This window comes from Perognathus longimembris, chromosome 10 (assembly GCF_023159225.1).
Source record: "Perognathus longimembris pacificus isolate PPM17 chromosome 10, ASM2315922v1, whole genome shotgun sequence".
NCBI lineage: Eukaryota > Metazoa > Chordata > Mammalia > Rodentia > Heteromyidae > Perognathus > Perognathus longimembris.
In genome coordinates, this window is record NC_063170.1 from 26,494,223 (window position 1) to 26,519,750 (window position 25,528).

The 25,528-nt window shown below is 51.9% G+C and overlaps 1 protein-coding gene and 1 long non-coding RNA gene across 4 annotated transcripts in view; one reads left to right on the plus strand and one right to left on the minus strand.

Annotated features, from left to right (window-relative positions):
- Positions 1 to 25,528, plus strand: part of Znf423 (zinc finger protein 423) — a 321,067-nt gene that overhangs the window by 184,894 nt on the left and 110,645 nt on the right. For all 3 annotated transcript variants that reach the window (XM_048355657.1, XM_048355658.1, XM_048355659.1), the window contains 2 exons: positions 8,037 to 11,251; positions 19,105 to 19,189. In XM_048355657.1, the coding sequence (XP_048211614.1) occupies positions 8,037 to 11,251; positions 19,105 to 19,189 (3,300 nt within the window). The remainder of the gene's footprint in view (positions 1 to 8,036; positions 11,252 to 19,104; positions 19,190 to 25,528) is intronic.
- LOC125358489 lies at positions 9,908 to 20,921 on the minus strand. Its single transcript, XR_007212316.1, has 3 exons — positions 20,768 to 20,921; positions 15,351 to 15,355; positions 9,908 to 9,921 (listed from the first exon to the last, which is right to left on the minus strand). It is a non-coding gene; the product is annotated as an uncharacterized LOC125358489 (long non-coding RNA).

Genomic DNA, 25,528 nt, shown 5'->3' on the forward strand with positions numbered 1-25,528 from the left:
AGTATGTGTGTATGTTCCTATTACCAATCTTGTAGGGATATTGTGAGACTTAGTTGAGAAAGGGCTGGCAAAAGGCTTAGCACTCAAAAATGTGCCCTAGCCAGTGACCACTGTAGTTATTATGAGTTTAGTTCTGCCTCTGCCTGCTACACACAGTGTTGTCTCATTTTCCCCATTAAGTGAAGTAAGATGAACAGTGATCTGTGTTTCCTTGCCTCCCCACCCCCCACCCCGTGCACTGCTGTTTTCTGTGCAGGGAATGTAATGAGTTGGTGTGTATCCCTGGTGGATGGCCAGCTCTGGTACTACCTGGTGTCTCTAGACCCTAGTTTGAGGGTGGATTTTGGCCTCTGGAGTTCCTGGTGGATAGTGAGCCAGTGAGAATAGCCCCATTAAATCTGGGAGCTCAGACCTGGCTGGCTTGGGTCTTTCTCCTACAGGATCCATGTCCAACTGTGCTCTGGGGTTTTCCAGGTAGGGGGCTTGGAACCTTTTGGGGGAGCTTGCATAGTTATGTGTTGGAAGTAGCTGGAAGTAGCTCCAGAAAAGGGCCTCAGAATTTGCCCTGTCCACTCATGTCATAGGGGCAGTGGCTCAGAAAGTGACAGACCTTCCCAAGGCCCCCTAGTAGCAAGGCTACCTTTAAGAACCAGGAACCCCAACTCTCTACAATAGGCCTCTAGATTTGATGGCTGGAGGATGTCTGAGGGCAAGATGTCCTCTGAGCCGCAGGGATGTGACTTCTGTGTCTGGAAAGTCTCTTGTTTTTTTTTTTTTCCTGGCTGCTTCCATTGGGAAGTCCAATCTGTGTGTGCCCCGAAGCATGCTCATATCTTCCTTGGTCACCCTGACCCTGGAGATCACTGTTCTGAAGGTACTTTGTGTCTATTTGCTGGGGGTCAAGCTGACCCCTCTCCACACCTCAGCACAGTTCTGGGTCGTGTCAGGTCCTCAGAGAGGTTGGGCAGTGCCCTTCTGTGAGAATCTTTTTTTTTTTTTTTTTTTTTTGCCAGTCCTGGGGCTTGAACTCAGGGCCTGAGCACTGTTCCTGGCTTCTCTTTGCTTAAGGCTAGCACTCTACAGGGCCACTTCCGGTAAGAGGAATCATTAATGGCCAGTGCTCCAGCACTGACTGGCAGAAGGCTCTTTCCTCTAGTTGCTTGGTGCCCTAGGACACTTCCATTCTCACATGTCACCACTCAGAGTCGACATCACCAATTGATTTCAGCTCTCAGATTTGCTCTTGATATGTATTTTTTGTTTGTTTGTTTTATTTTGCCAATCCAGGGGCTAGAACTCAGGGCCTGGGCACTGTCTCTGAGCTTTTGCTCAAGGCTAGCACTGTACCACTTGAGCCACAGCACCATTTGTAGCTTTTTCTGTTTATGTGGCAGCACCATTTCTAGCCTTTTCTGTTTATGTGGTACTAAGGAATCAAACCCAGGGCTTCCTGCATGCTAGGAAAGCACTCTACCACTAAGCCACATTCCCAGCTCAGATTTGTATCTTGTGAACACAATATCAGCTTCTGACAATTTACTGTCCTTATAAGTTACTTTCTCTCTCTGAGTCTTAGCCTCTTGCGTCATGTAGGATTAGAATAGATGTTTCCTGAGTCTGGAGTCTCAATTGTCTAAGTTTTAGGAAAAGCCTTAGGGATCCCTGAGGTATAGATAGGCGAGAATGAAGCCTCTACCCAGAACATTACAGAGCTTTGTCCTGGAGAGAGCCATTTTCTGCCTTTCTTTCCTTCTTTTCTTCTTTCCTTCTTTCCTTCCTTCCTTCTTTCCTTCCTTCCTTCCTTCCTTCCTTCCTTCCTTCCTTCCTTCCTTCCTTCCTTCCTTCCTTCCTTCCTTCCTTCCTTCCTTCCTTCCTTCCTTCCTTCCTTCCTTCCCCCTTCCCCCTTTTCTTTTCTTTTCTTTTTTTTTTTTGCCAGTCCTGGCCTTGGCCTGAGCACTGTCCCTGGCTTCTTTTTGCTCAAGGTTAGCACTCTATCACTTGGCCACAGTGCCACTTCTGGCCATTTTCTATATACGTGGTGCTGGTGAATCAAACCCAGGGCTTCATGTATACGAGGCAAGCACTCTTGCCACTTGGCCATATTCCCAGCCCCCCCCCTCTCTTTTGGTGAAGGCCTTTCTATGACAATTCTGATAGTACGCTGAATGGTAACAACGCTGCTCAAAGTGGCCTTTTATTCACCTGAAAGGGACTTTGGAGCCTCCATATTTGGCCGCTAATTCTAACTCTCATGTGACAGTAGACAGGTGAGGTCAGAAGGTACTTGGAGAGGACATGTCTCGTCTGGAGGCTGATGGTCATTTTTAATTCACAAGGACCCGGTTCTGTCCTGGGAGCGCTGGACCCTTCAGGAGGTCTGGGCTTCAGCTGGTAGCTGTCCTAGGGGAGTTGGGGTTTGTGGTGTCCGAAGCTCCTTTCAGATGAATGAAAGGCTATCTTGAGGACTCCAGCTATCCGGATTGCCATCTGGGTAGTTACAAAGACGTCCTGGAGGCTAGGCATGGCCTGGGCCTCGGCTCTTTTCAATCCTCAAGGACAGGAAGCCTGCTGGTATGCTTCTTCTCCGGACCATCTCCGTGTGCTGCATGTGCTCTGAGGAACTGCATGTAGTGGCCATCTCTCGTGACCACGTGAGCCTGGGATCCACTCTACTCTGCTCTTTCTGGCACTGACGTGTTGTGAATCCCAGCTCATGTTCTTTCTTCTCAATAGGGTTTTTTTTTTTTAAAGCAAGATTTCTCCTTTTTTGCTCATTTAGGTTCTTTTTCCAAAAGCAGACAGCAGAAACTTCCTAGAACTCATTTCCTGCCAGGCCGCTTTGCAGGATTAGTCATTTAAAAATGACTTTAATCTCCATCTTGAAAGCTATTTTTTAAACCTGTTTTGTTGTGTTTCTTTGCTTACACTTATTCTGGAAGGAGGGGAAGCTGAGAGCCTGGCGTTTGTCCCTGTCTTTCCCACTTGATTCTTTGGGGCAACAGCCCCCAAAGGAAGGAGTCACTGCAGTTCTGTGGGCCAAAACACCCTCCAAATAGGATTAAATGTTTTTTATCCTGGCTGTATTGCCTGCCACCTGGATGGCATGGGGTGGGCTTCTTAGCCTCTCTGTGCCCTGTTTTCCCTTCTGTCAATGCACATGATAACAACAGTGCCCACCTCACTGGACTATTGAGAAGATAGGATGAGTTAATGCCTATAAACTCCTAGGAAGAATACCTGGAATACAGGAAACCCAAATAAGTATTTGCTTAAACCTAAAAAGGTAGCTGTTGGTGTGGACTAGCCTTGTTCTCATGGAAAGATACCTTCATACCGGGTGCTGGTGGCTTATACCTGTGATTCTAGCTACTTAAGTAGGCTGAGAACTGAGCATCACTGTTCAAAGCCAGCCCAGGCAGGGAAATCTGTGAGACTCATTTCCAATTAGCCACCAAAAAGCCAGAGGTGGAGCTGTAGCTCAAATGGTAGAAAACCAGCCCTGAGCAAAAAAGCTCAGGTACAGCACCCAGGCCCTGAATTCAAGCCACAGTTCTGGCACAAGGCGGGGGGGGGGGGGGGGGAAGGTGTGCATGTGTGTGTGTGGGGGAGGTGTCTTACATTCCCTTCCTACAGCCTTTCTTTTTATCTTTGTACATGTTCTAGAGGGTTGTGTGTATCGGGATTTGTATGTTTATGGTGTCCGCAACAGTCCACAAAAAAGGAGATCCATATGCCAGTAGGAATGGGCCCCTTCCTCTGCTGATGGCTTGTGGATTCTGAGGTCTGGCCCCTGCCACCTCTCTAGCTTCCTCCTCGAGACCTTCCGCAGTGCCCCAGTACAACAAATGCACTGGAGGGATAGGAGGGCAGCTGCCAAAGCAGAGTGCTCTTTGAATCAAAGGCTTTAATGGGGCAGGCTGGGTTTGGGACATCATATGTCAACATGACCATTTCTGCTGATTGGGCCTTTTCATGTTCGGCAGCCTTATTTTCATTTCAATTCAGATGATTATAACCCCAGCAGTTGCTCTGTTTGTTGCTCCCAGCATAATGTGCTCTGCTTTAATTTTGAAACTTGTTTGCAGAAAAATAAAGCCTACCAGTCAGCCCCACAATGAAGCTTGGGTTTCCCCTTTCCAAGTCCTGTGGGAGAAGGCCTGATGTCAGGATTGGGGTGCATGCAGGGAGATGCAGTCTGGCCCAAGGCTGCTTAGACACCGCCTGTATCTGGGGAGTATGTTCTCCACCTCCCTAAGGAAAAGCCTCAGCTTCCCCTTCTCAAAAATGGGGTACTCTTGGAGACAACCAGACAGGGCTGTTGTGAGGATTCGAAGCAATTCATTGTGATAATAGACATATTTAGCCCAGGGCTGGCATGGGGACATGCTCGATAAATGTAGCTGCTAAAATTAGCACTAGTGGTACTAATTAGTACTAATTGTTATTATTGGCAAAATAGTGCTTTTGTTTAACAGCTTTATTGAAGTATAATTTGCACACCATAAAATTCACTTACTTTAAATGCACAGTAGCGTGTGCCTCTTTAGTTAAGTGCGCTGGGCTCTGCGATCCTGCACAGCCTTGGTTGAGATCCTTTCCAGTTTCTCAGAATGACCCTGCTGGCTTGTTTGTAGTGGGTTCCTGCTTCCACCTCCAGCCTGAGGCAGCTACTCTGCTTTCTGCATCCATGGCTATGCCTGTCCTGGACACGGATGTGAATGGACCAGTAGTGGCTTTTCCTTCCTTCCTTCCTTCCTTCCTTCCTTCCTTCCTTCCTTCCTTCCTTCCTTCCTTTCTTTCTTCCTTCCTTCCTTCCTTCCTTCCTTCCTTCCTTCCTTCCTTCCTTCCTTTTTTCTGGTGCTGTTACTATGGTTTGAACTCAGGGCCTTGCACTCTTACTTGGCTTTTTCGTTCAAGGCTGGTGCTCTACCACTGGAATCATACCTCTACTTCTGGCTTTTTGCTGGTTAATTGGAGATAAGAGTCTCTTGGATTTATCTTCCCAGACTGGCTTCAAACCTCAATCCTCTGATCTTAGCCTCCTGAGTAGTTAGCATTATAGGCATGATCCACCAACTTCTGGCCCAACAGGGGCTTTCACAGTCATTTTTCCTATGCATTCCCACAACAGTTGCCTTTTCTGACATGTAATTGTAGCATGGGTGGGGTGCTACAGGAACAGGGAGTGTGGAAGGTACAGATAACTGCCCTCAGGTCCTTAGGTGGCATGAAGGATTGGGGAGCAAGTGAACCCAGCAGCAGAACCTGTTCAAGCTTGTCCTCAGCACAGGTGTCTTCTTGGTTTCACCTGGACCCACTCATCAGTTGTCTGTGTGCCCCCACTGAAATGCAGACCCTGAATGACTCCAGTCTTTTATAAAGGAGGACTCAAAGGAGAGCAGACCAGACTGTTGGGGGAGCGGGGTGTTAAACCTGGGGGCCTCCTCTCCCTTCTTACCTATGTAATTGTTTTGTTACCTGAGAAAGACCCATGTTATGGTTAAGGGCTTTGAAAATAGGTAGCCCTGGTGTTCATTCCTGTAGCTGTTATTATTTTATTGGTTTGGGTTGTTACATGAGGCTTTGATTTCCTTATCCGTATAGTGGGACAAGCTTTTCAGTGTTGGTAAGACTGTGCTTACTGGGATCCTGGATGCATAGGAGTGCTCAAGGGTAGCTTGAGGAAATTGAGCTAAGGCATCAGAATAAAAGGTCAGTTGGGTGCTGGTGGATCATGCCTATAATCCTAGCTATTCAGGCGGCTGAGATCTGAGGATCGCCATTCAAAGCCAGCTCAGGCAGGAAAGTCTTTGGGACTCTTATTTCCAACTAATCACAGATAAAGCCAGAAATGACTCTGTGGCTCAAGTGGTAGAGTGTTAGCCTTGAGCAAAAGCAGCTCAGGAACAGCATCCAGGCCCATAGTTCAAGCCCCATGACTGACAAAACAAAAACAAAAGCAAAAAAAGGCATTTGAGCCTGGTTGGGGGCGGGGACCAAGCAGCTCCCTCAGTGTCCCAGCTCTAGCCATCTCCTCCCTTGGGTCCCTTTTGTCTGTGCCCTGTGGAGCCCAGCTGGCAAGAGCTGGGAATTAACAGGCAGGGGCTGGGCGCCTCCCGCTGAGGCTAATCTAAGAAGCTAGCAGCGGCTGGGGCTGAGTCCTTCTGTCCAAAGGGCCTGTAATGTGAAGCTCCCAGGGGACAAGGTGCCCTCACTCTGAGAAGCCTTCCTAGAGGTGCCAGGCTTCAGAGGTGAAGAAGCTGCTGGGATCCTCACAGCCTGGAGCTTTGGTGAGAAGCATCCATCCAGGAGGAGCTGTGCCCAGGCCTCCTATTGGAGTCAGATGGACCTTCGTGGGGGGGGGTGGGAGACGGGGTCTGGGTGGGGAGAGGGGCTGGGGAGTGGCCTAGGACCTGCTGGGTGCCAGCTATGAGGAACCCCCTGGAATCTCCCATCAGCCCTCACTTCCTCTTCTTGGGGCTATCCTGGGATAGTAGGAGTGGCTGGAGAGAGCATTGCATGGGAACCCAAGTTCTGTGTGTTGGAGTTAGTGTACGTGTCTGAGGTGAGTATGTACATGTGTGTGCAAGTTTAAACATTTGTGAGTGATAATGTGCGTGTGCATGGATATACATGTGTGAGTGTGATAGAGTGAAAATGTAAGTGTAGGTTATGTAAGTGATGTATAAGGTGTGTGTTGGTGAGGACCTGTGTATGTGTGTGCCTGTGTGTGTGTGTGTGAAAGAGAGAGAGAGCGCACAAGCATGCACTTGTCTGTGCTGGGTAGATAGTGCTTGTCTCTTCCCTTCCTGCAGATCCTGGCTCTTTCTTTGAGATGGTTTGGCTTTTCTGAGGCCTGAACCAGGCTGGCTGGGGGCTGGAGAGGCGGGTGGGGCGTCAGGGTTCCAAGACAAGGTCAGCACAGCCGAATCTGAGCTTTTGTTTGTCTCTCCCCTGCCCGCAGCAGCCTGCGGACTCTTCATTCATTATTAAGTTTTAAATCCACCCGATGAGAAACTTGAGCCTCAGAACTGGCTCCTGCTCTGTCGGGCTGACTCTGTCAGACCCCCACTGCTGCTCCGGAACTTCACTGCCATTATTTGCTGCGTCCTGAGTTGTGTGCCTTTGTTTTCTCAGGAGAACTAGCTCTTAGGTTTGCTGAGTGTTCTTTCCAGGCTGGATGGCCAGGGAAGTCCCTCCTGTCCCCTGGGAGTGCAGGACACAGGACAGTCTCTTACATGGAGTGAGCCCAGCCAGCTCTGAGCCTGGAGGAGAGGACCCTCTCATTACAGTCACCCTTAGACCATCTCTGGCTTCCTGGGTGGACCGGGGCATCCACAGGTAGAAACAAAGGGGCTGATCCCCTGGGAATGCTTTGCTCCAGGCACCCTCGGGTCTTTCTCAAATGCCCTGGTTCACTTCCATCCAGCCCTAGAGTTCAATGTCAGGAGCCTTGTCGTGTCTGTTCCCCGAAACAGCAGTTCCCTGCCTCCTCAGCCCCCAGCCATAAGAAGCGTAGTGTTTCTGCTATAGCATAGGGCATGTATGTTTCTTGCTAATTTTGTCTGTGTCCCTAAGGACCAGTAGGGTTCCCTACAGGATGCACGGTGGGAAAGGAGTCAACTCCCAGGTGCTGATCAAGCGATGGGACTTGTCTTCCTTTTGGCCTGTGGGACCGACAGTCTGTGAGGTCATTTCCTGTGTCTGGCAGATTCTCCTCCATCACCCCTAATCAGGGAGGTGGCCAAGAGCTTCACCTCCGGTGAGATTACCACACCCAGCCAGGCCCAGGCAGGTGTTGCTGCAGAAAAAAAGAGACATTTCCCCTTCCTATCCTGCTGCCCCTCTGCCGCGTCCTCTGCAGATGGGAAGGCCCGCCTGTCCACTTGCTTCCGCCCCTGCCTCTCCCCCTCCCCTGCAGCCGTTGGCCAGCTGCACAGCTTCAGCCTGAGAGCTGTGGAGAAGCTGGCTCTGTCCTTGTTTTCCCCGCGGCCTTGGGAATTGCCTCTAATCTCTTCTCTGCCTTCCCCCTGCAGATGGTGATGACGACCCGCAGCTCTCCTGGGTGGCCTCGTCTCCCTCCAGCAAGGATGTTGCGTCACCCACGCAGATGATTGGAGATGGTTGTGACCTTGGCCTCGGCGAGGAGGAAGGGGGCACGGGCCTGCCGTACCCTTGCCAGTTCTGCGACAAGTCCTTCATCCGTCTGAGCTACTTGAAGAGGCACGAGCAGATCCACAGCGACAAGCTGCCGTTCAAGTGCACCTATTGCAGCCGCCTCTTCAAGCACAAGAGGAGCCGCGACCGGCACATCAAGCTGCACACTGGTGACAAGAAGTACCACTGTCACGAGTGCGAGGCGGCATTCTCCCGCAGCGACCACCTCAAGATCCACCTGAAGACCCACAGCTCCAGCAAACCCTTTAAGTGCAGTGTGTGCAAGCGCGGCTTCTCATCCACCAGCTCGCTGCAGAGCCACATGCAGGCCCACAAGAAGAACAAGGAACATCTGGCCAAATCTGAGAAAGACGCCAAGAAGGACGATTTCATGTGTGACTACTGCGAGGACACCTTCAGCCAGACAGAGGAACTGGAGAAGCACGTGCTCACGCGGCACCCGCAGCTCTCCGAGAAGGCAGACCTGCAGTGCATCCACTGCCCTGAGGTCTTCGTGGATGAGAACACGCTGCTCGCCCACATCCACCAAGCCCACGCCAACCAGAAGCACAAGTGCCCCATGTGTCCTGAGCAATTCTCCTCGGTGGAGGGTGTCTACTGCCACCTTGACAGCCACCGGCAGCCAGACTCCAGCAACCACAGCGCCAGCCCTGACCCTGTCCTGGGCAGTGTGGCCTCCATGAGCAGTGCCACACCCGACTCCAGCGCCTCCGTGGAGCGTGGCTCCACCCCGGACTCCACCTTGAAGCCGCTTCGGGGGCAGAAGAAGATGCGGGATGAGGGGCAGGGCTGGTCCAAGGTAGTCTACAGCTGCCCCTATTGTTCTAAGAGGGACTTTACCAGCCTGGCTGTGCTGGAGATCCACCTGAAGACCATCCACGCAGATAAGCCCCAGCAGAGTCACACATGTCAGATCTGCCTAGACTCCATGCCCACCCTCTACAACCTCAACGAGCATGTCCGAAAGCTGCACAAGAGCCACACTTACCCGGTGATGCAATTTGGCAACATCTCCGCCTTCCATTGCAACTACTGCCCTGAGATGTTTGCGGACATCAACAGCCTGCAGGAGCATATCCGTGTCTCCCACTGCGGCCCCAATGCCAACCCACCTGATGGCAATAACGCCTTCTTCTGCAACCAGTGCTCCATGGGCTTCCTCACCGAGTCCTCCCTCACTGAGCACATCCAGCAGGCTCACTGCAGTGTAGGCAGTGCCAAGCTGGAGTCACCAGTAGTGCAGCCCACGCAGTCGTTCATGGAGGTCTATTCCTGCCCTTACTGTACCAACTCTCCCATCTTCGGCTCCATCTTGAAGCTTACCAAACACATCAAGGAGAACCACAAGAACATTCCGTTGGCACACAGCAAGAAGTCCAAGGCAGAGCAGAGCCCTGTCTCGTCTGATGTTGAGGTGTCTTCTCCAAAGCGACAGCGGCTCTCGGGGAGCGCTAACTCCATCTCCAACGGCGAGTACCCCTGTAATCAGTGTGACCTCAAGTTCTCCAACTTCGAGAGCTTCCAGACCCACCTGAAGCTACACCTGGAGCTGCTGCTGCGGAAGCAGGCCTGCCCCCAGTGCAAAGAGGACTTTGACTCGCAGGAGTCCCTTCTGCAGCACCTCACGGTGCACTACATGACCACGTCGACCCACTATGTGTGCGAGAGCTGTGACAAGCAGTTCTCCTCAGTGGACGACCTGCAGAAGCACCTGCTGGACATGCACACTTTTGTGCTGTACCACTGCACCCTGTGTCAGGAAGTGTTTGACTCCAAGGTGTCCATCCAAGTGCACCTGGCCGTGAAGCACAGCAACGAGAAGAAGATGTACCGCTGTACGGCCTGCAACTGGGACTTCCGCAAGGAGGCCGACCTGCAGGTGCATGTCAAACACAGCCATCTGGGCAACCCGGCCAAGGCCCACAAGTGCATCTTCTGCGGGGAGACCTTCAGTACCGAGGTGGAGCTCCAATGCCACATCACGACCCACAGCAAGAAGTACAACTGCAAGTTCTGCAGCAAGGCCTTCCACGCCATCATCCTGCTAGAGAAGCACCTGCGGGAGAAGCACTGTGTATTTGATGCTGCCACTGAGAACGGCACGGCCAATGGGGTGCCCCCTGCGACCACCAAGAAAGCTGAGCCCGCTGATTTGCAGGGCATGCTGCTGAAGAACCCCGAGGCGCCCAACAGCCACGAAGCAAGTGAGGATGATGTGGATGCGTCGGAACCCATGTATGGCTGTGATATCTGTGGGGCAGCCTACACCATGGAGGTCCTGCTGCAGAACCATCGGCTTCGGGATCACAACATCCGACCCGGTGAGGACGACGGTTCACGCAAGAAGGCTGAGTTCATCAAGGGGAGCCACAAGTGCAACGTTTGCTCGAGGACTTTCTTCTCAGAGAATGGGCTCCGGGAGCACCTGCAAACACACCGGGGCCCGGCCAAGCACTACATGTGTCCCATCTGTGGTGAACGTTTCCCCTCGCTGCTGACGCTCACCGAGCACAAGGTGACCCACAGCAAGAGCCTGGACACAGGCACCTGTCGCATCTGCAAGATGCCCCTGCAGAGTGAAGAGGAGTTTATCGAGCACTGCCAGATGCACCCCGATCTGCGCAACTCACTCACCGGCTTCCGCTGTGTGGTCTGCATGCAGACGGTCACCTCTACGCTAGAGCTCAAGATCCACGGCACCTTCCACATGCAGAAGCTGGCAGGCAGCTCAGCCGCATCCTCTCCCAACGGGCAAGGGCTACAAAAGCTCTACAAGTGCGCCCTGTGTCTCAAGGAGTTCCGAAGCAAGCAGGACCTTGTCAAGCTGGATGTCAACGGGCTCCCCTACGGCCTGTGTGCCGGCTGCATGGCCCGCAGTGCCAATGGACAGGTGGGTGGCCTGGCCCCTCCAGAACCCACCGAACGGCCCTGTGTTGGCCTCCGCTGCCCCGAGTGCAGCGTCAAGTTTGAGAGTGCCGAGGACCTGGAGAGCCACATGCAGGTGGACCACCGTGACCTCACGCCAGAGACCAGCGGGCCCCGGAAAGGCGCCCAAACATCGCCAGTGCCCCGGGTAAGTGCACTCAACTTGCTCCTGCCTTTTGTTCTTTGAGGAGTCACTGGTCCCCACAGAAACTGTACCCCTGAGTAGCATACTGCCTGCCATGTTCCTGGCTGTAGCCCAGAGAAGCAACAGTGCCTGTTGTGGCTATGCACGCCACTCTATAGTACGTGCTTCCAGTCTGAATCCCAGTTTGGTTGTGTGTCATACACAGATTACTTACCTTTCTTGGCCTCATTTGTCAAATGCTCCTCTGCTCCAATTTCGATGTCCTAGAACTGTTTCCAGGAGCCAGTAATGTGGGCAATGCCTAGCACCATGGCCAGTGAACAGGGAGGTGCTGTCAATGGTGGCTGACATCTTTGTGAACGATCTGGGGGTGGACAGATGTACCTGCTTACCTAGTTTCCTTGGGCAACTCACTTCACATCTCTGTGCTTTTGATCCAGGATTGTTTTGACAAGTCATAACTATAAACACCATGTACACTTGGGTCGCGGAATCGGGCCCTCATCTGGGGCTCAGTTCTGCTTGCTGTAAGTCACCAGCTAATGTCATTCTCTTCTGTTACTTCATCAAGAGCATCATTGTGGTGTAGCTGTAGGGATGGTTTATATTGCTTTTACTATGGTCATATTTTCATATCAGTAATTGATTCATTCATGAAATTTTCTGGAACACCCATTATATTTGGAAGTGCATAGAAGCCAAAGAAAACCAGGCACATACCCCACTTTGAGGGCCTAAGGACCAGGCAGTGCTATAAGCCCATGAAAAGTAGCTTCCAAGTGAGGCACTAGTGGCTCACGCCTGTAATCCTAACTAATTCAGGAGGCTGAGATCCTAGGATCGAGGTTGGAAACTAGCTGAGGCAGGGAAGACTACAACTGGCCACCAAAAAAGCCAGAAGTAAAGCTATAGCTCAAGTAGAAGAGTGCTAGCCTTGAGCAAAAGAAGCTCAGGAATAGTACCCAGGCCCTGAGTTCAAGCTCAAGGACTAGCAAACCCCCCATCCTCCAAAAAAGTGGCTTACAATGAGGTGGAGGAAATGTGGGCTACTAGAGGGTCGATCCAGGCCTCAGGCGCAGAGACAAAAGGTGCACAGCATTTGGATATCAGACAGCATAACCCCAGGGCCCCCTGTGTGTGTCTGCAGGCAGAGGAGGTGCCACACACATCTCAGGGGCTCCTTGCCCTGGAGGGCAGCTGCTGGTGCCATTGGTAGGAAGATAGGCTTGAGGAAGAGCCACCCACCACAGCGGCCTTTGAAACAGGGGTTTGCTGGGGGTGTTTGACCTTGAGATCCAGACCAGGGCCTGAGACTCTGGGATTGTGCAAGAGCAAGGGAGATTGTGTGAGAGGAGGGAAACAGAGCAAGCTGAGGGAGAATTTGCTAAAGACAGGATGCTACAGGCTCCCTGGCCGGACCCCTGATGTCCAGATGGGCGGCTGGGGTCCATGTAGGGAGAGGAATGTGTGAATGAGGACATAACAATGAGTCTGGCCAGGGCGTGAGGCTTCTCATAAGGTGCCTATCTGGTGGGGTGCTCATTTTAGGGGTCCTGACACCTTCCCCTCTCAGAGCTAATCAGCTAAGCTGGTCCTCTGAACAGGGAGAGCAGAACATGGTCAGAGGTCCTGGTCATTGTTACCTGCTGTATTCATTTGACCTCAGCTCAGTGACCAGGTAGTCTTAGGCAGTGTTTGGGTCCCAGAGTCAGACAGTTTGGCGGAATATCTTCTCTAGAACCCAGCAGTCATGTGGCCTTTCTAGGCCTCTGTCCTCCCCTGTAAAGCCAGAAGATATTAGTGGTGGTAATTAGCAATGGTAGTAACAGTAGATAGAGTATTCCATCCGTCTCCAGAGCTAATGTCCCCTGGGTGGCACCAGGACCATCTTGGTTTTGGCCTGGCCCCAGGTCAGTGCCTATCTCCCTCAGTCATGAGATGTGGCCCTTTCCCATGTTGCCCTCTGCCATTTGCTCTGAGGATGAAAGGTGAGAAGAAAGAGCTGGCCTATAGCCCTTTATCTTTCCCATAAGGATCAAATACTATCTCCTTAGGTACTTATTTGTTTATTTGTTTGGTGCTAGTCCTGGGGCTTGAACTTGGGGCCTGCATGCTGTCTCTGAGCTTCTTTGCCCAAGGTTAATGCTCTACCATTTAACCACAGCTCCATTTCTGGCTTTTTGGTGGTGAATTGGAGATAAGAATCTCACACCCTTTCCTGTCTGGGCTGGCTTTGAGCCTCAGTCTCAACCTCCTGAGTTGCTAATATTTCAGGCCTGAGCCACTGTGTCAGCAGCAGCACTCATTTTTATGGAGGTCTCTGAGGCATAGAACAATAAAGACATTTGCCCCTAGCCTTGGCCGTCAAAAGGCAAAGGTGGGATTTGAACCCAGGCATGTCACGTCTGGTGCCACAGACTGCACTCTCTCCCCAGCCAGTATGGGGGCTGTTGTAGCAGCAGGAAATTCAGCTTCCCTTCTTGCAAAAGGGTGGTGGGCAGGTAATAGAGGCAGTATGGCTAGCCCGGGTGCCTGCTAACTTCCCTGTGCACCCAGCCTGGACCAGTCCTTTTCCATTGTCCACTCTGGTGCTGGTGGGCAAGACCTGATGGCCTGGTCTCCAAAGCCTGGGCTGGTAGAGCTGCCCTCCCCCTGTGCCCTGTAAACAGTACCCAGTACCACGCAGTGGAAGTCCCTGCCACGTGAGGGGCACTCTCCAGGACACTGACTTCTAGAGCATTTCTGTACCACTGCTGGCAAGGAGGAAACAGAGAACTGGGTGCTGTGGCTCATGGCTGTAATCCTAGCTATTAAGGAGCCTGAGATCTGAGGATTGCAATAAGCAGCCAGCCCAGGAAGGAAAGTCCACGAGACTCCTCTCTCCAGTTAGCCACTCCTAAAATGGCTCAAGTGATAAAGCACAAGCCTTGAATGAAAAAGCTCAGAGGCAGTACGTAGGTCCTGAGCTCAAACCCTAGTACCAGCACAAAGCACAAACAAAAAGGAAAAGGAAAAGAGAATAGAGGCTGAGAAAGGTGAGGCTGGCTATCCAAGAACCCAAGGACCACAGTTGTGTGGGCAGTGCAGGGATTGAAACCTTGTGCCCCTTCTCCCCGCCCCCCAGCCTTCCTCTCAGTGCCCCAGGCTTTGTGCTGGGGAAGCTTAGCTGGAAATCACCTCTGTGCCTGCCCCTCAACCCAGGCAGATGGGCCCGTTGTAGACAGGAGCCAGACAAAGCCCAGATACCTCCCCAGCCCAGGCAGCACCCCTGGGGCTTTGCCCCCCTGCCTGGGCACGCCTGGGGGTAGGGGCCCAGCTGTCTGTTCCCCCTCCTCCTCTCCCCCAGGACTTGATCTTGTAAGAGCAGACTCTGGGGGCTGCACAGGGGCTTGGGGGCTGGCAGGCTGGGACCCTCGGGAGTGTATCCATAGCAACTAGCTCTCAGAGGACTGGGTTCCTGTGGGGCCAAGGATGCTATCTGCTGGAACATGAAGCGTGGAGGCTTCCACCTCCCCCATCTATGGATAATAACAACCTTGCCTACCCCCAGGTCCTCCAGAACCTTGGGGTGCTTTCAGTGCTGCGGGGGGGGGGGGGCGAGTGTTTATAGCCAAGTAAAGGGGTTTCTAGGCTTTTAGTGCTGAAGGGGGAGCTGAGTGTTGTACCCCATTTATAGCCAAGTGAAGGGGTTTCTAGGCTGAAGGGCTGGCCTATGTTGCGGGGGGTTGGGGGAGCTGAGTGAGTGTTGTACCCCATTTTATAGCCAAGTGAAGGGGTTTTTAGGCTGTAAGGCTGGCCTTTGTTGGGGGAGGGAGCTGAGTGTTATACCCTACTTTATAGCCAAGTGAAGGGGTTTCTAGGCTGAAAGGCTGGCCTATCTCTGGGAGTGGGGCTGAGTGAGTACTGTACCCCATTTTATAGCCAAGTGAAGGGGTTTCTAGGCTGAAGGGCTGGCCTATGTCCAGGTCACACTAGCTTTCTGTCACTTAGAACTGTCCAGGGATGCAGCTCAGATAGCAAGTTCCAGAGGGGTCCTGCTGAGCATTGGGCCTCTGCCCTTCCTTTTGCCAGCACAGGGTGTCCAGGCCGATTAGAGCTCCACTTTCTCTACCTCTTCAATGTGGGAAAGTTGCCTACACACAGTAGGTGCGCCATTCATATTGGCTTAGACTGTAGCCATGGAAACTCAGTACCTCTGGTCCTCCCCTTCTCTCTCTCCCTCCCCTAAGGGGCTGGTCTTCCCTGTCCCTCCTCAGTTGTTCTCTGGGGGGTTCTTTCTGTTCTGGGGCTGCTGGGCTATGGGAAGAGGCAGCCCTGGCTACAGGCCTCAGACTTTAGCTTTGGTGCTCATGGTCCCAGGGATGGGCCTTCTGATAGAAGAAGCACTTTGAATGCCAGGCTCCATCTTTCTGGAATTACATTTCCTGGTGGAGCTGAAGCTCTGAGGGAAGAGGACATCTCTGGGGCATAAAGACCCTGTAGATGGGGTGGGGGTGGGGCTAAGTTTGGAGGTGTCCATGCTAGTGAGTCTGAGTATGTGTGTATGTGTGTGCATGTGCACCTGCATACTAATGTGTGTTTATGCATCCTGTGTATTGAGTAGTTTGTTCACAGATGTCAGAGGTTCCTGGGCCTCGAGGGGTTGGGTGTCAGGGTTCCAGTGAGAGTTGAAGGTGTGTGTGTCTCTGGCAACAAGTCTGGATTGGTCACCCTGTGCTCCCCATGGATCCATGAGGATGTTTCCACATCTCTGGTCCTGTTTTACCTTACACCTGTTGCATGTGAGGGTCCTAGGCCACAAGAAGAGGGAGTATATGCAGGAGTTGTGGCTCTCTCTGTGAGAGTTCTGCATGGTAGGATGAGTTGGCTGAGGTTGAGCATGTGAACGCAACTATATGTGCTGGCAGGTCGTGTATATATCCATGTGTATGCACGTTCAAGTATGCAAATATGTATGTGTTGTCAATAGCTCCTTGGGCCCTTCCCTTGGGAATGCCCTGGGATCTGTTTCCCTACCAGGAAGGGTGCCATTATCTGTCTGCACTGTTTCTGGCATATGGTACAAGGGTGTTTAGGGGAGCCTCTCTTCCTACCTGAGTCCTTGGTGACTTTTTTTTTTTTTTTTGCTGCTCCTGGTGATTGAACTCAGGGCCTGGGCACTGTCCTTGAGCTTTTGTGCTCAAGGCTAGCTCTCTACTATTTGAACTCCAGTTCTACTTCCAGCTTTTTGTGGTTAATTGGAGAAAAGAGTCTCACAGACTTTCCCTGCCCTGGCTGGCTTTGAACCGCCATCCTTGGCTCTCAGCCTCCTGAGTAGCTAGGATTACAGGCATGAGCTACCATTGCCCCAGCCTGTGGTGACTTCTTTTGCCAGCACAGCAAGACCACAACATCCACCTACTCCAAGGGGATCAACTAAATGCTTTGATCTTAGGCTGTTGGTTACTCTCATCCCAATCAGCCATGGCCATGACCTCTGCGGCTTCTGCCCCACAGGTCCTTGGAGGGGAAATGGTCTTCTGCAAGCTGCAAGGCTGGGGAGCCTGTCCAGCAGGCTTTCCTGGACTTTCCTGAAGTGGAGCTGGCTGGGCTCTTTTACCTGCAGGCAGGGAGGGTGAGACACCTGGGAGGAAGAATGAATGATTCTCACAGTACAGAAACTCAAGGTGGCTCCTCTCTGTAAGGATGAGCGCAGAATGGAGCCCTGACGGGTCCCATGGAGCTGTGTCCCCTCAGAAGATATGAATCCTCACAGTCATCTTATGTCCTGAACATCTCCCTATGGTTGGGAGGTGTGCCTCCTCAGCCCTGCCTCTGTGGCACCCCCTCTGCCTCCCCCTGTCCTCCTGGGGCCTTTTCTTTCCAGTTTCTGTTTCAGTGTCGTGGCCTGTAATGGGAATCCCTTGGTTCTCCTGAAACATGGGAAAAGGCCTCCACCTGGGGACTGTGGAGCCCAAGCAGGAACCTGCCGCTGGAACCTAAAGTTCCCAGCACTTGTGCTTCCAGTCATTCATTAGCTCAATAAGAATTTTCTTGACACCAGTAATAAAGTTGAGCTGGGTAGGAGTGATATGCTCCTGTAATCCTAGCACTCGGGAGCTGAGAAAGGAGGATAATGAGTCCCAGGCTAGCCTGGACTATATAGTAAGACCCTGTCTCAGAAACAACAAATGTCAAGCACTGGTGGCTCACATCTGTAATCCTAGTTGCGCAGGAGGCTGAGATCTGAGGATCACATTTCTAAGCCAGCCTGGCTGGGCAAGACAAATCTGAGAGGGTCTTGTCTCTAATTAACTAGCAAGAAGCCTGAAGTAGAGGAATAGCTCAAGTTGTAGAGTACCCGCCCTGATCGAAACAGCAAGTGAGAACCTAAGGCTCTTCTGCGTTTAAGCCCCAGTACCAACACAGAAGACAAACAAACAAATTAAGTTAAATAAATACAGAACAAAACAAATAACCAAAGTTGATTGCGGCTTAGGCAGTCCTTACTGTTGCTAGGCCCTATGCTGAGGTTGTGGAAACCCAGAATATTTCAAGTTGTGTAGTTCTCCCTGTTTCATCAGCCTGAGCAATGCATTATTCTGAAAAGTTGGTCACATACTCAACAGATCCTTCTTGTATTTTGGGTTTTGCTGGCTGTGTCTCCAAGGGTGACACCAAGCCTTCCTGTCCTGTCTGGCTGCTCAGGGCACAGTGTGGGAGGAGACAAGTCAATCAACCACAGCACAGAGGTGCATCCAGTACCCAGGTGCTTAGTGTGAGCTGAGGTGAGCCAGTGAGGGAGGGACTGAACTCACCTGGAGGTGGAAGGAAGAGACTTCTCAAAAGATTGGACAGGAGAGGGTGTCCAAGGGGACGAAACAGCAGGGACTCAGGGAACTGTGGGTGGGGGTAGGGCTCTGGTGGGACCCAAGACTGCCTAGCTTTCTGGTGACTTGTTATGTTGGATGGTTTAGAGTTGGACCTGGGCCCTTGCCCAGGAATCACTAGTCCTACTCCCTCCTCCGAGGAGCCAAAGTTTTCTTTGGACACCTTGGAAATGTTGTGTTCCAACACTGCCCCTTATCCTTCAGGAGGAAAAGAATACCACAATCTTTCTTCTAGACAGGACACACCAACTCTGCCTCCAGGCATCAGGCTTCACAACTCCTCAGGTTTAGTTTTAAGAAGAAAGCCCACTCTTTACAAGTCTTCAAAAAGTTTTGACACCTCTGCTCCTAGCCCCATCTCCAAAGGCAGCCAGATGTAGTCCTTCTGTGTGGAAGCAGCTGGGAATCACCTCCTCAGCCACTCTGAGTGCCAGAGTTGTCAAGAGCAGTGTCCCTGCTCAGCACATCTGGTTGGGGGGGGGTGTCAGTGGTTGAGGAGGTTACTGAGTGGGTAGAAAAGTGAGTGGATGGCAGATGGGTGGTAGATAGGTAGGCTGATGAGTGTACTGGTGTGTAGGTAGGTCTCTGGGTGAGTGGGCAGATGGAAAGATGATGGATGTGTATTGAGATGGACATATGGATAAGCAGGGGATAGGTAAGGAGATGGGGAGGTGGATGCATAGATGGATGAGTGAGTAGATGGAAGATAGGTAAATTGGTAAAGGGTTGGATATATGAGTAGATGGATGGGCAGCTGGCTTTACTTGTCCTAACAAGGTTGACCTTGAGTTATGACAAGAGAGTGAGTCCTATAGAACACAATCTGTGTTCCTTCCCCAGACTGTGAAGTTTGATTGACAGGGAATTGAGAAGAGAATAGCTTAGAGATGGCATTCTGGCAAGTCTTGAGCTAGGCTGTTGAGAAACTTTTGACTTCTGCTTTTGCCTGCCTCTCAACTCTCTCTTTTCTTTTTGGTTTCCAAACAGAAAAAGACATACCAGTGCATCAAGTGCCAGATGACCTTCGAGAATGAGAGAGAGATTCAAATCCATGTTGCCAACCATATGATTGGTAAGAGCTCATTTCCCTGCGCCCCACTCTGCCACGCTGGGGCCCCCTTATCACACTTTGAAATGTGCACGTCTAATCATCGTCATTTCCTGGCTTTTAGGACAGAGGACAGTCACCATTGCTGTTTCTGAGACATTTCCAATGAGAGTCCGGATGGCAGGGTGGAGAGCTTTCTCCACCGAGCCTTCTTGTCGAAGCCTCACTCACATTACAATCAAACTTTTGACAATCGCCTCCATTTCCCGGCATGAATTTCCCTCCATTTCTAAAACGAAGTGCTTTTCAGTTGCCAAGCACTCAGGGGCAATTATGCTTCAATTTTGTATGTCATGACATTGAATAGGCTTAACCGCTCGTATTTCCCACTCTGTGTGGTGAATTCCTCAGGCACATTGTCAAAACAGAACACTTACAAAGTTATTCCCATCCTTTTTCCTATTCTTCTTCAAGTGGATTTGGATTTGGAAAATGCAGTTTTTCTAGAAGGGGATTTCAAAAGCCCACATCACTCACAAATTCAGGCCCAGGTACCTGGGGAGGTTGTGAATTTGTACCCATCTTGGCAGGTGCATGTGGGGATTGCCTGGCTAGAAGCAAGGCATTCTGGGGTGGGACTAGACTGAGGGGCTTAAAGGACAGGGTGGCCTGAGGAGTGTGGTGTGGTAGCTGTATTTGGCACTTGGGGCCTTAGAGAACGTCTGGAATTCTTGTATGTGGTACAGCTTGGATCCTATGTCTGAGCAGTGAGGTTTAGTAGCTGGTGGAGTACCCTGAAATATTTCACCTCTACTTTTCTTTCTTTCTTTTTGTTGGTCATGGGGCTTGAACTTGGGGCCTGGGCGCTGTCCGTGAGCTTTTATTTTATTTTTTTCTCTAAAAGCTAACCTCTACCACTTTGAGCCACAGCACCACTTCTGGTTTTCTGGTGGTTAATTGGAGATGAATGGCACAGACTTTCCTACTGGGGCTGTCTTTGAACCATGATCCTCAGATGTCAGCCTAGTAGCTAGGATTACAGGCATGAGATAATAGTGCCCACTTACCTCCACTTTTCTTCCTGCATCTTTTCACTGTTGTGTTTGCAACAGCTATTCTCTCAGAGAACTGTCTGGCAAAGGTTCTCGTGGTATTAATTGAGGAGCTGCATGAACATGTACAGCATGGTGAGTCTCACCTTCTGGGCATACTGGCATAACTAGCAGCCATACAAAGAAGGTGCTGCTTCTCAGCACCCTGATTTCCTTGGTCTCCTCTGCACCCTCCCCTTCCAACAAAGTGCCATCCAATCCTGATGCCCAGGTTGATTCCGCCTGATTTGTGCTTTATATGAATGGAATCGCATAGGTTTTATTTAGTGGTGTCTGGCACCTAGCACCACTTGTAGGTGGAGTTTATTCCTTCTTATTGGTGTATAGTATTCCATTGTGGGAGTAGCCATCATTTATCTGTTTGACTCTGTGGGCCCATTTTGAAACTACTTCAAACATTCTCAACATATCTGTTGCCAAACATAATATGCAGTCTTCTGTGGAGGAATAGGTAGGTGAATGTTACATATCTAGTGGAAATACAGAGAACAGTGGAATTGCTCAGGCCTAGGCTCTGCGAAGTTCACTTTGAGTAGGTACGGACAAATTCTCTAAGTGCCTCCCCCCAGTGTTGTGCATCTCCAGTCCACATTAAAGGAGCGATTGAAAGCCCACTCATTAAGTGAAAATGCTTGCAAAATGAGTGCAAGTCCTCTGCTCTCCACTCAGCTGCAGTGCTGCCCCCTTCAGTGTGGCTGGGACCTAGTGTCGCTACTTGGCTGATCCTCTTCAGGTGCTGGACCGTGGCATGTTTGCGTGCGTGCGTGTGTGTATGTGTGTGCGCGCGCGCGTGCATGTGTATGTGTGTGTGTGTGTGTGTGTGTGTGTGTGGTGGGCTCACCTGGTGGCGAGGGGAGAAGATGAGCCTAGGAGGGGGCGGTAGGACCCTGGGAGCCTGGCCTGACAGGGAGATTGGTGGCTTTTTAATTTCTTCTGTCTGAAAGCCCCCTGCTGAAGTATAAGAAGGAAAGCTACTCTGTCAGTCACCGGCTGCTGAGAACCCTTTCTTGGGAGTGTCAGGAAGGTGAAGATGAAGATATCTCCAAATGTTTGCTTTTGTAGCAGGTGGTGATATGCGCTCCTGTTTGTAAGCATGAAGGGCGAGAGCCAGCTAATTGGACCGCAGTGATTTCAAAGGTGCTCCCCCCTCCCTTCTATTTTCCACCTTTCCTTTGTGCTCAGCCTGGAAGCTGTGTGTCCTCAGGCAGAAGGCAAAGGGGAGGCTCTAAAATGGAGTTACAGAATGTGAAAGGCGTTGGGCCTTTGTGTTGATCTAAGGGCTGGGCTTCCTGTCTGCTTGCTGGCTAGTGCTCCTTACCCATGGCTGCCGCAGGACATTTGGCAGGATTTCTGGGTGGTGCCACTCACCCTCCTGTGTCCCTCACTCCAGGCTATCTGAGACCATCACTAGGGCAAGTAGATGACTGCGGAGGGCTGCTGTGGCCCAGGGTGAGGAGGATATATATGGTCCCTGCTCTCCAAGGTCCCCTAGCACCCATCAGAGTTCAGACAAGGATGCTAAAGGTGTCACTCACCCAGCCCTGTGACATGCCAGGCACATTATGTCATTGCTAGTCCCCTCTTACAGGGCTTGGTGACTACCCAAGTTGTCCAGCCAGCAAGTAGTAGAGGCAGGCTCTGAAAACAGTGCTTGTGATAGGAGAGGCCCTGGGGGAAGGACAGCATGGTCCTGGGAAGGGCAGTGTGGAGCAAGAGGGAGGGTGATGGGCATCCAGCTAAGCTTGGAAGCAGATGCTCCCAGAACGGGTAGGTCCATCAAAAGGGCCTGGATATTGAAGGATGAAAAAGGGTTTTCTCTATGGCAGGGCTGTTCCTGTCAGAAGAGGGCCAGGAGGCTGAGATCTGAGAATTGTGGTTTGAAGCCAGCCCAGGCAGAAAAGTCTATGAGACTTTTATCTTCAACTAACCACAAAATGCTGAAGTGGGGCTGTGGCTCAAGTGGTAATGTTAGCCTTGAACACATAAAGCTCAGAAACAGTGCCCAGCCCAGAGTTCAAGCCTCATGTGTGACACAAAAAGAGAGAAGAGGACTAGGCACAGGAGGGGAGGTCTCACACTGTGTTAAGGTGGTGGGGAGCAGAGGTTCTGAGAAGATCACAGGCAGTAGCAGAGGTGAGTGACAGGAGCTATAGGGCCTGTCCCAATGATGGGGGCCACACATGGGGAAATATCCTGGGCATAGAGACTGGGTTTGGGGCTGGGCCACCAAGGGTCTGGGTTGCCAAAGGAAGGGGTTTGGGGGTGAACTTCACCCTTTAGGCCAGGATTCTCCATTCTCACAAGACAGTTCACAGCAATGACAGCCTGAAGTGGCTGCTCCCTGGGGACCAGGCCAGCATTCCCAGGCTCCCCCCCCCCCCACCTTCCCACCCCCCAGCTCAGCTGTGTGACACAGGGCTCCTGGCTCATTTGTGTCCCCAGCCTGGTTCCTGGATGCTTCTGGGTATACAGCCTGGAACGGGGGCACTAGGGAGCTAGTGAAGGTTTTGGAGCAGGGTTGGGCTGTGCTGAATACTGGAGGAGAATTAATCTGCAGTGATGTGGGAGGAAAATGTTGGGAGAGAAGTGGGGCTTGCCTGGTCTGATCCAGAAGGAAAGAGCCTGGCAGAGGATGGAGAGGAGGGAGGTGCACAGACCTGAGGTTGGTACTGTGTTGATGCACAGGCCATGCAGGAGCCTGGCTTGCATTGAGCTCTGCAGGCCCAGTAAATCTGCTGGGCCCAGTGTCCCTGTAGACAGCTTCTCTGGGTAAATGGAGGCGCACAGAGTGGCCGGCTGGCCCTGGCCCTGGCTCCCCTTCTCAGCACCACAAGGACAGTCGGGTGGATGTGGTCCTGTTCAGATCGTAAACTTGGGGCATTTGGAGGAGGGTCTCAAGCTGGTCTCCTGGGGATCCGGGCTGCCGGAGACCTTCCCCTGCGCCTATAAACTGGTCTTTTTGTCGAGTGGCCAGTGTGCAGCCCTGATCCTGGGAGCTGGGAGGATGCAGGGCCCCATCTCCTTGGAAACATTCCCTGGCACCCCTCATTTTGGGGAGGGAGCGATTTGGATCTGCTAGAAAGGCAAGGGTCTTCGGAAACCTTTTGAGCAATGTGATCGCCTTGAAATCCCTCCTCCCCCAGGGACTGAGGTCTCTTCCCTGGGCCTCCCCCAGCCTTTGAAATATCCTTCCACCTCCCCTCCCCCACAGAAACCCAGAGGCAGTGAGCAGGTCAGGGCTGTGGCCTCCTTCTGAGATGACCAGGCTCCACCCACTGCCCCTTCCCTACCCTTACCCCTACCCCAAGCCCCAAACCCCTGGGAAATCAGCTCTCCAGAGCCAGGAGGTTTGTGGGAGGCCTGGGCAGTGGCAGCTTGCCCCGTGGTGGGAAGGGAAGGTTGTGGGTCTTCATGCAGATGTTGAACATGTACCTGTGGGGCTTGCTGCCCAACCAGTGCTCCCCCCACCCCCCAAAATCAGGGCCTGCGCCTGGAACCCTGGGGTACTTGGGATCTGTGGGATGTATGTCCTTGAGGTGCTTTGAGATGGGAATGCTGAATAAGGGGTGACTGGATGAGGGCTGTGGTAATTGGTCCTTAGACCTGGAGGTGGTGATGGTGGTGGTGACTCAGTCTCTGGGCTCCTGGGCATCCTTGCTGTGTGCCTCACCTGTTCCCTGAGGAGGGCAGGGCTGGGAAGGGACGTTTTCCTTGGGGCATCACAGCAGGACCCTTGGCTCTGAACATCCTTGGACAATGGTGTGGACTCTGGTAGCCAGGCAGAGCCGGGTTGTTCCCGAGGGCATTGGGCACCCAGGAGGCCTTTTCTCAGTTACACAGTTGTCCCCTGTCCCTGGGTGCCTCTCAGAACTGAGCTTTGCTGTGGTAAGCCAAGAACTGGGGAGAAGTGGCCATTTATTTAGAGGCTTGCCCTCATGTGCCCCTCTCCCAGCCCTCTTACTGCACTGCTCGTTGGAGGAACATGGGAAGGACACAGAGAGAGACAGAGACAGAGAGAGGCTGTCAGGAATAGACACACACATACACACACACACACACACACACACACACACACACAGAGCATGTGAGACAGAGGGAGGGGGAGGTAGACAGGAAAGTCTGCTCTCCTTTCTCAGTCTGTCATCCCAGAAGATGCCCCAGACTGCTTGGCAGACCTGTAGTGCTTGCAGGGAGAGGAATGGCTGGTCTAAGGCAGATGTTTGGAGAGGAGGTCATGGTCTCCCACACCAGGGAGGGTCCCGTGCCCTGTGATCTAACCAGAAAGTAACATGAAAGGGAAGGGAAAAGGGGTTCTTGTCTCCTGGCCTAGAGCACATGGGGCTCCAAACATCCATCTAACTTTCATAGGTGATACAAATCTCCTCATCCCACAGCTGCATCTAATACTTTCCCTCCCCCTTCTTCCTCACCAAATGTCGAAGGCATCCAACATCCCTCACCAGTGAAAGAACTGGCTAAAGTGGATTAGGGTCCTTGAATCGGGGGTTTTCTCATCTCACCCAGTGTGGGTGCAGCACTTGGGGCCCCTGAGTTTTACGTCTTCCTGTTTGTTTTGAGGCAGAGTCTTGCTTTTGTAGCCCAGGCTGATCTTGAACTTGGTGATGCTCTTGCCTTTGCATCTCAAGGGCAGGGATTGCAGACAGGCACCACTATGCTCAACTGTTTCGACTTTTAAATAGTGGATGGTGTGTCGTTTTCCTGACTTTGTCTTGCTTGCCTGTCTTAAAGATGGGAGCAGCCTCTGTGGCTGGCTTTTCCACTAATGGAAACCTGTGAGGTCTGGAACGTGATTAGATTAAAATCCTACTGCTGGGCTCTGGGAGGAGCATCATGAGTCAGGCCTGCCACTCCATGGGTGCCTGCAGCAGAGCTTCCTAGGGAGGCCTCTCTCTAAGTGGTGCTCTCTGAGTGGAGGATGGGAAGCAAGGAGACAGAAATCCTAGCCTGAGAAAGTGGGACAGGCCAGTCAGAGATCAGACAGGCCTGCCTGAGATGCACAAGCACTGACAGATGGAACGCATCAAAGGCCCTGGGACCTGTGCTGGCCCCTGGTATAGTCTTCTCTGCCATGCGAACCCAATAGTAGCAGCCTGAACCCCTGCCCTGTCCCCCAGCCCCATGAGTTCTAGGGGCCCAGGAGGAAGGAAGTGGCTGGCTTTCTACAAGAGTTGGTCTCTCTCACAGGTGCCCTGCCTGGTGCTCCCCAGCTCGTCATCCTGGGGCAAGGGAA